Source organism: Phyllobates terribilis, unplaced genomic scaffold, assembly GCF_046119375.1.
Source record: "Phyllobates terribilis strain yellow unplaced genomic scaffold, ASM4611937v1 Scaffold_4__5_contigs__length_816908805, whole genome shotgun sequence".
Lineage (NCBI taxonomy): Eukaryota > Metazoa > Chordata > Amphibia > Anura > Dendrobatidae > Phyllobates > Phyllobates terribilis.
The window spans coordinates 660,341,712-660,356,264 of NW_027362764.1; the positions used below are offsets into that span (position 1 = coordinate 660,341,712).

The window sequence follows — 14,553 nt, forward strand, 5'->3', positions numbered from 1 at the left end:
GTCTACTTCTATGTCCTATAGTGTTCCATAAAAGACTAGCTGTTCTAGAGAAGTAATATAGATGTGCTCCTGAGGCACTCGCAAACATGAAGGGAGATGTCCATCAATAACGTTATTTGTCTCCAAAGGAGACAACATGCTGGTATTTTAGTGTGCTCTGTTTCGAGCAAACCCTACATACACTCCCAATACACACTGACTTTTACACAAGCTGATAATTGACCGAACAGTTATTCCAAAAAGTTTTCATTTCCTGATCATGTAAACTAGACTGTGATCAGCCGATGATCAGTTTGTTCAAGCATCGTGTGATGGAATCTTTTTATGTGACCTAAAAAATAATCATTGTCGAGAGCACATGTCCCTTGTGCAAACGGGTGATGTGATGTGAACAGTATACAAGTAAGCAATCATAACAACTATTATTTGTTCCCATACAGTCTGCAAGGATACAACATGTTTTATTGCTGATTGGCACCAGTTATGGACTGAAATCTGCCCTGTAAAAAAAACAAAAACCTTCTTACAGTAGAATGCACTCATTCTTTTTAAATTTTTTACAAAGGCCTTTTCTAGGAGTCTATCAGGATAAAATGATTGCTCAAATCAAGCAGAGGTGCTTGATGCACCCTTGGCTTGGCCTAGCAGTTCAGTGGACTTTCCACCTACTTGTTTTCCATCTATCTCCATCCCGGTCTTCGTTGTTGGACAGCTCTGGCTTTACATGAGTCAGAGAAAGGTGGAGATAGAAAATAAGTACGTGGAATTGGACAGTTCACATTTCCATATGCAGTGTTTGTGCCATTGCATCTTTATACATAGCCATATTAGGCTGCTAAGTGCTGTAAGTCCTTGTTCAGGTCATTAGTGCTCGTCAAACTTCCTCGTACACTTGTTTACGCGACATAGAAGTGACAGCGAGTGTGACAAGGGTAAAGAAAGCATCTGAATTAGGAAAAAAATGAAGGTTTCTAAGTGAAGACTTCTGACTATACATACAAGTGCGGGTAAATAACAGGTCCCAATGGAGTCTTTGTAATAAAGTGAATTTCCTTTGAAACCTACCTAGGCTACAATAAGGTCATTTAACGAAAGGCACAATTTTATAAAAACACTGGTTTAGACATCATTATTTATAAAGTCTGCAAAATAGTTTCAAAACTTAATTTTGGATGAAATCGCTGTAATTACTGGGCTGGTGGTTCAAGCAAATTATTATGTATAATGGAAAACGTGTTTAAAGAAATGTGCAGGCTGTAATTAAATGATAGGGTTTCATAAATGCCTGTACTTTTCGTGTTGAGTAAGCAGGGCGTGCTGTACAAATAACTTTCCTACTTTCTTTTTTTTTTTGTCTTGTTTTATATTTATTTGCTATACAAGAATGTTTAACCCTTTAACGCCTCCAGGTCTCGCGAGCGGTGAAGTGGTTAACCAGGTACACGATCCCGTTAACGTGCTACACTTTGAAAAGAAAACATAACTAATAGTTTCTGTAAAGATCACACGTCTCTCCAACATCTGTTTTGAGTCTACTATGAAAACTGTGTCTCTGATCTCATGTGTTGAACTTCTGTATCTTTGCCACTGTCTATTTCCTGCGAAAAAATACACTGAACAATAATAGCTTTTGTTCTTAACCTTCCAACCGCTGGAGCAGCTGAACAAATAGCTTCCATGCTTTCATTTGAAATAATTTATTCCACGTATATGTTTGCGCAAAGTCATTTCATTTATTGAATGTTTCATCATTTAAAAATCAAATTGTGGGATTGAAACTACTGAAAACTGCCATCTAATGGTTTCCTGATGCTTAACTCTCTTAGTAGCATTTTCTTGGAAATACATCATCCCGACTCGAGCCATAGAAAGTGTCCTCGGCACTTAGCAACTTTAATGTATTGTGCAAAAAAACACAATTTAACCACTGTTTACTTTTTCCGTGTTTCCTTCTCTGTCAGTGTTAATTATCGCTGACATTCATTTTGCTTTATAGTCGTCGCCGCTGCCAGATTTCGACAGAAATACCAACGTAGACATTTCATTGTATTAGAATGTGAAGTTCGAAATGACATGCAGTTGGATAAACATTTTTCAGGTTTTGAAATACTGGAATAAAATAGGGATTAGTGGAATGATCTGCAATGATCTTTTCTTCGTTCTGCTTTAAATAAGCAGAAAGCAGCTGACAGGCACATAATAACAATGGTGGCCATGTTCACTCCTTCTGCACTTCTGTTTAATGGAAGTCTCTTCTTTTTGGGGTGCTCTAAGCTGTTCAGACAAGGGGATGACTGTTTTACAGCGTGGTGTAGTAATTCAACTAGCTGGAAATCCAGGTTAAGGTCATTAATTGAAATGCTTCTTAATGTAGTTATGAGAATGGATAGTGATGCCACTTTTCTTGTTCTGTGGACATTTTAGGCTTCATTTATTTAAATTACCCGGTTTATACCTCACTAGAAGCATCATAGACCATAGTTCTCAGCCATAATTTGCAATTTCTTTTATTTTCCTATAAATAACAATAAATATAGCTGGTACTTTCTTCGGGACAAACTGGGCAACCAAGTTTCCGCTGAAATTCAAAACTAAAGGAAGAAGTTCTCCAATCCATAAAGTTTAGGCTGTTCACCAGGAGTTTTTTGAGGCATTCAGAAGTGCCCAGTTTTTTAAGTGGAAACCACTTCAAGAAATGCTTCTTTTTGGGGTAGTTATTGGATGAGTTTTTCTTTTCCTGAAGAGTTTTTTTTTGCAGCCTTTTGATTTTACAATGCCTAGTTTGGAGCTGATTGCATCAGGATTCCCTTCAGAAAAGTGACATGCAGTTTTTTTTTCACTAGGTGCTTTTCAAAACCTCAGAATACTTCTCATATTAATGTCAAAGGAATAAATAGGAAAAGTTTTCTAAATATTTTTGAAGTGATGTTTGAAGATTTTGGAGTGGATCTGCTCCAAAAACGTATTTAAAGACTGAGTGAGAAATTAGCCTTACATGGATTATCCAAATTTGACATGAGATGCAAGTTAACAAAAAAAAAGGGATTCACACCTCCTCTTTCTCCCGGACATCCATCTTTAACACTCGGGTGGGACCTCCCGGATTTTGTGAGCCGTGAAAACAGTAGTATGGTACGTGACTGCTATGGCCACTAAATGATTGCAGTGGTCACATGCTAGTCGCTTGTAAACAAAGACGGTGAGGACCGCCGTCAGAAAAAAACTTTCAGTGGTGAATCAAAATAAACCTTTGCTCGAGGTTTGTCACCAGTTTTGTTTTACTTTAGTTAGCAGTTCAAGGGTATCACATATTTAAGATTGTCTTTGTTTTATCTTCTTATATTTTTGGCCCTTAATGGACAGTTTTATTCATTGATATCCAGACAGTTGAAGTGTGCCTTCCACCGCCGCTTCCCCTCCCCCCGGTAAGCTACTGTAAATTTAGACTAGAAGGCAGACTCCCATTTTATTTAAAAAAAATGTTTTTCCTATCCAAAATTTGGGGTGTATCTTATTGTCCGGTGTGTCTTATAGTCCGTAAAATAAGGTAGGCCTTTTCATTTATTTTCTAGTCTTTTTGAAAAGGGCGGTGATCACTGGGTAACAATGCTGAACAGCCTAAAGACATGTCTTCAGAGAATTATGGGAGCACCGCCCTCTTAGAAAATAATATAAAAGTAGCACTAAATAAAAAGGCTTCAATCTTGGCAGAAGTATGGCAGACTTTAAAAAACAAACCAACAGATTACTTAAGGGAGCAGTGGGACGACTAAAACAAGAGCAGAAACTGGCCACTTCTGACCTCGTGACAAGTCTTCTAAAAAAAACAGAGTTGATCAAAAATCCTTTTATGATAGGTTGAAGGGGTTGTTCACTATTATTAATAATTGGCCATTCTATTTTTATGTTGAAAATAAGTATCTTTGTAGTTACTGTCTGTGAGCGCACTATCGCTGGCCGCTCACAGGCATCAGGTGACCCCCCGCTGCTGCCGGCTTTGACATCCGCTGATGTCACGTCAAGTTCCGGCTGCAGCCGAGGGTCTCTCTCTTCTGTGTTCCGCCGGTGGCTGCTGGGCTGTGGGTGGGGTTACCCCGCACATCACACCCGGCATCCACCGCGCGTTTTCCCTCTCCTGATGCATTCAGAAAGCGCGCGGCGGATGCTAGGTGTGACGTGCGGGGTAACCCCACCCACAACCCAGCATCCACCATTGGGACCGCGTCACTGATGTTACGCCTCACTTGACATGACATCAGCGGCAGGTCACATGATGCTTGTGAGCGGCCAGCGATAGCGCTGCTCACAGGCAGTAACTGCAATGCAAGGTATGTACAAAGATCCTTATTTTAAGCATAAAAATATATTGGACAAATATTAAAAGTAGTGGACAACCCATTTACCGGTAATTGCTATTTGGTTAGAACATCTTATGAGTAAGTAAATGAATAAATAAGTTATATTTCTTCCTAAACCTTTTATAAATAGTTATTATATCTTGTAAAACTGTATTTTAACCTCTTACGGATTCAGTCAATTTTCGTGCATTAACACGGGCGTATGAGAGATTGCTTTTTGTGGGATGAGGCGTATTTTTGAATGACACCATTTATATTAGCTTAATAAAGTAAAGTAAAATGGCAAAAAAAATTCCAAATGTAGTGAAATTGTTCCCCCCCCCCCCCCAAAAAAATGCAATTCTGTCATTGTTTTTTGGGTTTTATTTTTATTATGCAATAAAAATTACCTGGAAACATGATTTTTCACTTCAGTACAATTACGGAGTTACCAAACGCATATGGCTATTTTACTTTTTATTGGTTTAAAAAAACCTGAATTTTGTTGAAAAAAAAAAAATGTCGTTTGTGTCATTTTTTGAGGCCCATAACATTTTTGTATAGTACTATCAATGGTGCCACCAGGGGGCTTGTTTTTTTGTGTGATGAGTTGAGTTGATGTTTTTATTTTTACAATTTTGGGGTGCATATTGTGTTTTGATTACTAAATCTGGTATTTTTTAATTTTTCCTCTTTAAAGCATTTACTGATCGGATTAATTAATTTTATATTTTGATAAATATGGCTTTTCTGGACACATTGACACCAACTATGTACATATATAAATTTTTTATTCTTTACATTTTTTATTGATAACTGGGGAAAAGGGCATGATTTGACATTTGTATATTTTTTTAAAACTTTTTTCTACTTTTTACTTTTTTTGTTGGTCCCCTTAGGGAGCTTGAACTTGCAATTATTTGATCACTTGTACTATATACAGCACTACTATAATATTGCTTTATATAGTAAAATTGGCAGTCTTCTATGATGCTCATGGATGTCACAACAGAGATCACATGATAGGAACGGGGGGCCTTCAGCTGGTGCCAAGCAGTCATAGGAACCCATCGACTCCCTGCGATTGTGTTGCTTGGGGGCCAATTGGCACCTGAACAAATCCTTAGGTTGGAGCACAGCACTTAACTGCCGGTGTCAGCGATTGACAGTGGCATTTAAGATTTTAACTGGAGCAGTCCGCAGGCACACCGATCACTGCTGTTAGGAACACATCTGCCCTGTGTGGTGTGGGCTCGGCTTCTGAGCACGTTCCATAGTCCCTGACATGCTTCATGACGTGTATATCATGGAGTGTGAAGGAGTTGCGCTTATATTTAGCTGACGTATTACTATTTGCCTGCAGTTCTTTTCAACCAGATATAACATTAATTGTTTAAAGATATTGTATAATAATATAAAAATAAACTAAATCATATCGAGCTATGGCAAAGCAGCTTATTAGAGGCAGTTCATAATTTTTGGGTATGTGACAAATTAGTAAATATTTAACAATTATAGTGGTTCTGTTGGCTAAATTTCCTGCTCCATTTATGGTCCGCATACTGTTTTTCAGATAGTCCAAATTGTCTCTTCAGAGAGGAAGAGGACTAGAACTCTAGTGTCACCTATAGGAAGTAGCTATCCTAAAAGTCAATATTGACGAGCCTTGTCACATGACTTGGGATAAAAGCCAAAACCAGAATCTCAATTTGCAGACGTTGTGTTTCGGGGTACTGCCCCTCGTCAGTGCAAAGTGTGAGATCTGGTTTGGCTGAGTGAGAGGCGTCTGACTGGGATCCAAGGGGTAACATTTCTACTTGCGGAGAGTGACATGTCAAGCCTGACATGCCAAGGTGAGGAGACTTTTAAGCCGTAATGCTCATTCACTCCTATTAGCTTAAAGTGAGCCTTTCACCAGTTGAGTATGTTAATCTGGCAACATCCTGGAAGAGTAGATGCGGGGCTGAATAAAATGTAGTTTTTAATTTTTAATTTCTCCTTTCTGCTGTAGAAATATTAGCTTGTAAAATTTAATTATAATTTATGGTACACTGTAACTTTTTTCCCTTTATGACGTTGACCAATCATCAGCATGAGACATCATGCAGGGGAAAAAAGATCATGCTCCCAGTTGGTTAGAAAAACATTCTGTCTCTTGTGTGATGTAATGACATACAACTTTGCTCTCACCCTGATCACCAGCTTTCATCTGATGGCAGCTAATGTGCAAGAAGAGATGTACAGCTTAGCCGAGTGTCATAACAAACAGCTATTGCAGCTATAAGCAGCTCTCCTCTCACAGTGTTGTCAGCTCCCCAAACTGACTGCTGTAATATGAAAGCTGGTGGTGTTAGTAATCATCCTCAGGTCTGTTTTCTCACTCCACCTTCCCCCCACACTGCCTGCCGTTAACTTAGTTATATGTGTTTATAATAACACCCAGGTCTGCTGTACCCTACTTTCCAAAGACTGACTGCTGTAAGATGAATGCTGGAGGTGTTTGTAATGATACTCAGGTCTGCTTTCCCCCTCCACCTCACCCCACAACTGGCTGCCGTGAAATTAAAGTTATATGTGTTTGTAATAACACCCCACACTGAATGCCATGAGAAAGCCGGAGGTGTTTAAGACTCCCAGCTCTGCTCTACTCTATACAGTAGCTGAACAGAGATCAGGGTTGTTTTCTATTACATATCTCACACGAGAAAGCATGTTCTACTGACCTTCTGGGGATGTTCTTATTTTCCCCTACATGACGCCTCCTGCTTATTATTGGTCAACATCATGCAAGGAAAGAATTGCATGCCCCTCAGAGACGAATCTTTGCTAATGTCCTGTAGGGTTTATCATAAATTTGCCTTTCAAGTTTAGATTCTAATATCTCCGCAACGGAGAGGAGGAACCAAATAATAAAAATTGCTTCTGCAGTCACTATTTCATTATGTGGAAAGTTTAGGAAAAATAAAACATCCTCTCTAAGGGCACAGTTTTGTGTCATTTGACTGATCGCAGTGTGGAAGTGTATGAGTAGTATGCTGTACTAACATAATGCCGTATACACAGCTGAGAGATTCACTGACAGATCCACAATATTACAAAACTGGACTATTGTGAGAAAAACGAAAAAAAAAAAGTATTCAGCTTTTGCTGAACACTTTTTCAGCTGCAGTAGGGACACTGAGGAACTGTCAGTCAGGCTAGATGGGTGGAGATTGACTTTCAGAAAGGAATATATAGCTATTCTAACCAGAAAATTCAAAGTTAGCACACCAGTCTTATCCGGTCTAAGAGATCTATTTCAAATCTTGTGACAGATCAGATGGTGACCACATGCACTCCAGTATAACATGTCAGAGGTCTGGATACTGGATGATCTTTGCCCTGTAGACTTGTAAGTTAAAAAATATATTGATTTCAGTCAATTCCTTTAAAATAACATCTCACATGGAAGATAATTTTATAGGGGAGGTCCAGACAAATCTTAACCAGATCTGGATCCATGCTTCAATCATTGGTTGCCAGCAACCTTACATCTGATCCAGTATTTTTATATTGATTATCCTTGGGATATTGATTATCCTTGGTCTGACACCTGGAATCCCCACTGATCAGCTGTTATCACCTGTGGCAGCCGGATGTAATCCGTGTACGGAGTGGAGCACTGCAAATCCCTACACTGTTTAGTGGCCACTACAATATGCTGCATATCAGCTCCTATTAAAAATGTGAGCAACACAAACCATCTGCTATCATTTGTCCTTTTTGCATCCTTTATGCCTTTAGCAGTCACAACTATCCTAACCCATGCTTGCCGCTTACCTAGGGCTTTAGCCCATTATATGGACTATTTTGTCTTTGTAAGTAAATGTCCGGTTTGCTGCACTCTGCTGTTGGCTTTACTCTGTATTTTTAGATCACCCCCATCCCAAGCCACATTGCAGAGAGATGTGCCAAGAGCCTGTATATTCTCCTATATTTCAGGACCAATATGTTCCAGCATTAGACATATGGCATGACATGACACATTTAATATAGATGCCAGGTACTATTGCAATACTTTTTTTTTCAAGTCTTTTGTTCTGTTTATGCCATTTTCCTAAATAAGACCTGCAAAAAATAAATACATGAGCTCTAATTTGAAACAAGAAAATAACCATTTTTTCCCCACAAAAAAGAAATATTAACTAGACTAAGAAAAATAATGTAGTGGGCTCTACCTAATAAAGGGCACCTTGCATGAATGCCACTAAGTGCCTGCATCGCGGCCGCTGGTGTATTCGCCTCTTGCGTCGTGCGGTTTCAGTGGTGTCATTTTTAGTATACTAGTTAATAAACTTTTAGTTAAGTCTGTTATCTATGTCCTTGCTGCCTTTGTTTTTTGCATTGTGCATGTTACTATTGCGCTGTTATTTTCAAGGTGTTAGATTCTTTTCAATGTTAAACAAAGGCCGGGAGCTTGTTCCAGGCATTCCTTCTAACTAATATATAATTGGAATATATATTTTTGAAGGCAGTGACCTTGGCTGTTTGTAATGGCATCTAAAGCAATTATGTCGCTGATCGTGATGGAGAAAGATGGCAGGGAGCAGACAGAATTGCATGAATTAGTGTAAACAGCGAACGTTGCTAAGCAGTATTAGATGACAGTTAGCTTTTTAATGAGGGAAGACACACAGTAATTAAATGTTGACATACAATTATGAAAAATATCAGATAACAAATCAGCGCCGCAATAAGAGAATAGGAACCGACATTTCTGGCAAGAGGAAAAAAAACTGTCCCGTGCTCCGTCATCTGAAACTGTTTTTTATGAGCACAGGGTGAAGGTCAAGGAGGTATCTTAACTCCATCAATCCTTTGGACAGTTACAAATGACCTTTCACTTTCCATAAGACATTCAATATTCTGAATTGGAGAGATACATTTTTCTGTGTTTAGAAAATGATGAAATTGAAATCCTTCATATCGCGCAAGGTGCAGCAAATGTTGAAATCACATGAATGCCTCATTCACCCCAACGTGCATTCGTGCTCGCTCCCCATTAACATGGAGCCAATCACTTAACGCTCGCTATATATTTCCGTACCAATATGGCCGGAGTGCCCTCGCTCTGAAACCGTAAGTGTGTTCAAAGATCATGTGAAAAATGACTGTAAAATTGCACCTCGAGCAGCTGTTATTAGAGCCCGTCTGCGGCGGTAGAAATAACGGGTTTGACATTGCTCTATATTTCCTACTCTACCTTTAGTAATTTGGAGAGTAGAGAACTTGTCGTCGGCGCTGTTCAAGTTGTTTCCATTGAAATGTTTTCTATAACTGTTTCTCCTTAGATACACAACAAAGAAAGCAAATGTGAGGCCCTACAGAAGGAACTATTAAAAGCTCAAAACCAGTACTCTGCATGTTATGATGAGGTAATCAATTTTAATTGCCTGTTTTGTATTAACCTTTGCTTTTTATTTCCTTATTCCTTGGCAGTGTAAGTACCTAAAATATACATCTATAATTAGGGATCCTGTTGTGATTGTTTATGGTTTCTGTTACCTTTTGTAATGTCTACATGATGTGTGCCAAGTAGAAAAACCATTTTCCCTTCTGCTTCCAAACAGCCAAAAATGCATATTTTCTGTTTATAATAATGTGAGCGTAAGCACTAGAGAAACATGTATATGATACAGGAATCCAACCTGCTGGGCTACAAGTTTGATTTTTAACAATGGGGAGTTGAAAGTGTAAATGTAGACAGTCTAAACATGCACCAAATTAAGTGGCTCATGCTGGATGATAAATTTGATGCATATTTAGACTGTCTAGTGATTAATATAAAAATAGTAGACATCCCCTTTAAATTTCCTTTGTGATGGCTCTACAGAGAAATTGAGCAATTGCTGCAAAATTTTCACCCCTCCCTAAATTACAGCTGATCATCGGGGACAATCCCATAGGCCAAATTCACAACATGTTTTTTTCCAAGTTCATGACTGCTTTGAGGGCTTTTCGACCTACAAAAATTCCGGCCTTAAAGGTGTTTTCTCAAGTTTAAAAGTTATCCCCTGTCCACAGTATAGGTGATAACATTCCTATCGGTGGGGTCACCATTCCCAAGAACTGTGACTCTGACGAGCCCTGGTTGAATAAGGCGGTGGTCGATCATGCACACTACCTCTCCATTCATTCTAATGCTTTGCTCGGCAACCTTCGGTGGTCCCATTAATAATGAATGGAGAGGCATGGATAGGGGATAACTTTTGAACTTAAGAAAACATTTTTAAGACCAGATTTTTGTACGTCGAAAAGCTCTCAAAGCCGTCATTAACTTGGAAAATCTTGAAGGGAATCTGTGATCAGTAGTATTTCTTCATACCAGAATAAATGTCATCTAGGCCTTGGAAATACAAGGTAATAGATACTTGTATGGCCCCAAAGCCATACAATCCCATACTGAATATATATGCTAATGAGAGTCGAAGTGCATTTTTCATTACTTCCGATTTGCGCCACCTTCGTCCCCTTGAATTACAGCTTTGCCCTGTGTTGCATTAGTTTGACCAGTGGAGAGTAGAGCTGTCACTCAAGGAGAGGAATGGTGGCACCTTCTGGAAATTAATGAAGGAGACTGATGCACTTGCTGTTCATCGGCCCACCCTCCAATCCACTCCTACCCCTCTTTAGCATATGCTCTTACAATAACATTTCTCAGCCCCAGAGCAGGGCTTTGGGGCCATACAAGTAGCCATTACCTTGTATTTTCATGTCTAAAGTTGATGACGGCCCCATGTTCTGTTTGGGTAGGTCTAATGTTGACGACGGCCCTATGTTCTGTTTGGGTAGGTCTAATGTTGATGACGGCCCCATGTTCTGTTTGGGTAGGTCTAATGTTGACGACGGCCCTATGTTCTGTTTGGGTAGGTCTAAAGTTGACGACGGCCCTATGTTCTGTTTGGGTAGGTCTAAAGTTGACGACGGCCCTATGTTCTGTTTGGGTAGGTCTAATGTTGACGACGGCCCTATGTTCTGTTTGGGTAGGTCTAATGTTGACGACGGCCCTATGTTCTGTTTGGGTAGGTCTAATGTTGACGACGGCCCTATGTTCTGTTTGGGTAGGTCTAAAGTTGACGACGGCCCTATGTTCTGTTTGGGTAGGTCTAATGTTGACGACGGCCCTATGTTCTGTTTGGGTAGGTCTAATGTTGACGACGGCCCTATGTTCTGTTTGGGTAGGTCTAATGTTGACGACGGCCCTATGTTCTGTTTGGGTAGGTCTAAAGTTGACGACGGCCCTATGTTCTGTTTGGGTAGGTCTAAAGTTGACGACGGCCCTATGTTCTGTTTGGGTAGGTCTAATGTTGACGACGGCCCTATGTTCTGTTTGGGTAGGTCTAAAGTTGATTCTCTTTATATCTGCAAGTACAAATCACCTCTAGAGAATATAAGAAAGTTGATTAGATTTGATTTCCAAAATAACATTGTTCTTTTCTAAACCATTGAATTTCAATACTGCATATTCGCCCTACAGACCCCTCAACAGACTACATATACAAGCTGGCATAAAACAACCCATGTCCTGCCAATGAAGGCGCCCATTATCATTAGAAATTCCCTGCTGATGTAATCTCAAAGGATCAATGTAAATGGGTAATTCCAGTGATATCTGGAATAAATGGGAACGTTATTACTTTGAGCAAACAATATATTCAAGTCATTCTCCTTAAATAAATGATGCTATATGAGAATTATACAGAGGTTTAGTCAATGGGAAGAATTAAAAGAGCCTGCGCAGAACACAACACAGACGGCTCTGTATGATTATAAAACGATTGAAATAAAATCAAGTATTTCCTTTGTAAAAGCTGCTTACATCTATGGCCCAAGCAAACAGCTGTCAAAAATGCCATTTCTTTTCAAGTCTTTAGGAGTCTATGTACTTGCATGTTGTGAATATTCAAGATACAAGCAGCTTTTTGCTCAAATTAGATGCAATTCCTTCAGAGGATTAGGCTCCACTTTAGGGAACATAATGTGAAGATGGGACAGCAATATTTGAAATGAACCTTGCATTTATCTGTTTTACATCCAGTTGCTCCACCGGGACAAACTTCTACATAAACTTAAGGAAGAACATATTCAGCTGACAGAGCAAATCATGCAGCAGTCCCAGGACATTTCCAAGATGAGTGAAGAAAGGAAGAGACTGGAGCTAAAGCTGGCAGTTGTCACAGAGAGACATAAAACTGCACAACAAGAGGTGTGTGTCTGTGTGTGTTACAATACATTACCCCCTCCTCTCTTGTCAATTACAACTTTACAGTATATAACAAGGCATGTCATTTGTAACCTGTGTTCTTCACAAATAGCAACAGCGAATGCGTCATTACTTTTAAAAGTAATGCAACTCATTTTTCTTTCATGATCTGTTTGCAGCGTCTGTCAAGTCTTTACTGTGTTTAGTGCTAGATTTAGTTGGAGAAAAAAAACAAAGTTGTGACAGGTATTTGTAATGTGAAAAAAACCCAAAGGATATAAATTAGCAAATACTATTGGACTTTGTTCTTACTGTGAACATCTTCCAGTGCTTCCTTGAGCTACCTCATTACTGCAGCTAAAATACTGCTCATCAACACATAACCGATGCATATTATTGGTGATGACGTCATCTGCATCCCTAAGCATCAGCTGCCAGTGTATATGCTTCTTATTTTAGTGCCATTTTTATTCATTTTTGGATTTGTGTGTTATTCAGACTAATTAGCATTTTTCCGATATATCATTCCAAATAGTACATCCTAATTAACAAGGAATCAAGGATACTACCTTAGAGGGAATGTGTCATAAGAAAAATACTTTTTTATTTTAAACATATTTTTAAAAAGTAAGTCAAGTGTATTTTCTAACAAATAAAGTTGCACTCTGTTATCCTATAGCATGCAACCATAAAATATATGAAATTGTAATTGCATTACTGCTCTAGAAAATAGGAAAAAAACTAACATATTTAGCAGATAAATTGGCCAATTCATGTGTGCCTTGCAGCCAATCCCAAGGCGATCCCCTTTGCTGAGAACTTAACATGTACCTCTCCTGGGCTGCTAGCATGTAATTATGGGTAGGTAGAATCCTGCTGTGACTAAAACCTCTGTAGGCTGATAGGTGGAGTGTTCAGTCAGAGAGCCTATGCATACAAATATCAAAGACTGACCGTCACTTTAAAACAGAGAACAGGTGTGTACAGGTGCATACTAAGAGTATCCACCTCCATATATAACTAACAAAGTTGCACTATATACTTCTATAGCATGCAAGCATGAAATATATGAAATTATAATTGCATTACTGCTTTAGAAAATAGGAAATAAAACAAAAGCTACTTAGTACATAAATTGGCAATTCATGAGTGCCCAGCAGCCAACGACAAGGCGATCCTCTTTGCTGGGAACCTAACATAACATGTGCCTCTCCTGGGCTGCTGGCCCACAGTTATATGGGTAGGTAGGATCCCGCTGTGATTAAAACCGCCATAGGCTGATGGGTGGAGTGCTCGGTCTATTTTTTTATTATTTCATTTTCCCACAGGCATTGCACAGTTAATCATTTTTGTAATATACTTTATTACCTTTTTTCGTTTTCTTCTCTCCCCAACACATTGCTGGTGTGCTGTTTCAATCCCAATTCATGCACCTTCAGAGGCTCTTTTTAACTACTGCTCAGCAATATCTATACAAACAATCTGTGTACAGGACATTCCCTGTCTGAGTGTGGGGTTGGGAGCAGAGAGGCTCAGAAAGGGAAGTCCTGCTCACATGTAGTTTGAATATAGGGTAAAAATCTTGCTGAGCAGCATTTGAAAGGAGCTTCTGAAGGAGCAGGAGCTGGACATTCAAACAGCAGAGTGGCATAGTGGTTGGGAGAGAAGGAAGCAAAATTAGGTGATGAGTTGTATTAAAAATAAATCTGAATTTTCCAATGCCTTAAGGATAATTGCATTAAAAATAAGGCTTATTGACTCTCTAATGATTTTAACATGATTTTGTGAAAAATCTTATTTTTTATGCTATTATCTGTTTTAATTTTTTTTTAAATTTAGCAATTTGCAATCTGGTCACTGAGCCTCATAGTAGGCCGACATTGTTCTGTAAACATTATTTTCAGTAATTATCTTATTATCATCATAAGAAAGATAAAAAATGTAGGTTATAGATCACACATATATATTAGGCGA

At 38.9% G+C, this 14,553-nt stretch overlaps 1 protein-coding gene across 2 annotated transcripts in view; it reads left to right on the forward strand.

Moving 5' to 3' along the window:
• The window catches only part of LOC141264476 (uncharacterized), a 497,614-nt gene that overhangs the window by 47,085 nt on the left and 435,976 nt on the right, over window positions 1-14,553 (forward strand). For both annotated transcript variants that reach the window (XM_073676751.1, XM_073676752.1), the window contains exons 3-4: window positions 9,668-9,751; window positions 12,415-12,582. In XM_073676751.1, coding sequence (XP_073532852.1) covers window positions 9,668-9,751; window positions 12,415-12,582 — 252 coding nt within the window. The remainder of the gene's footprint in view (window positions 1-9,667; window positions 9,752-12,414; window positions 12,583-14,553) is intronic.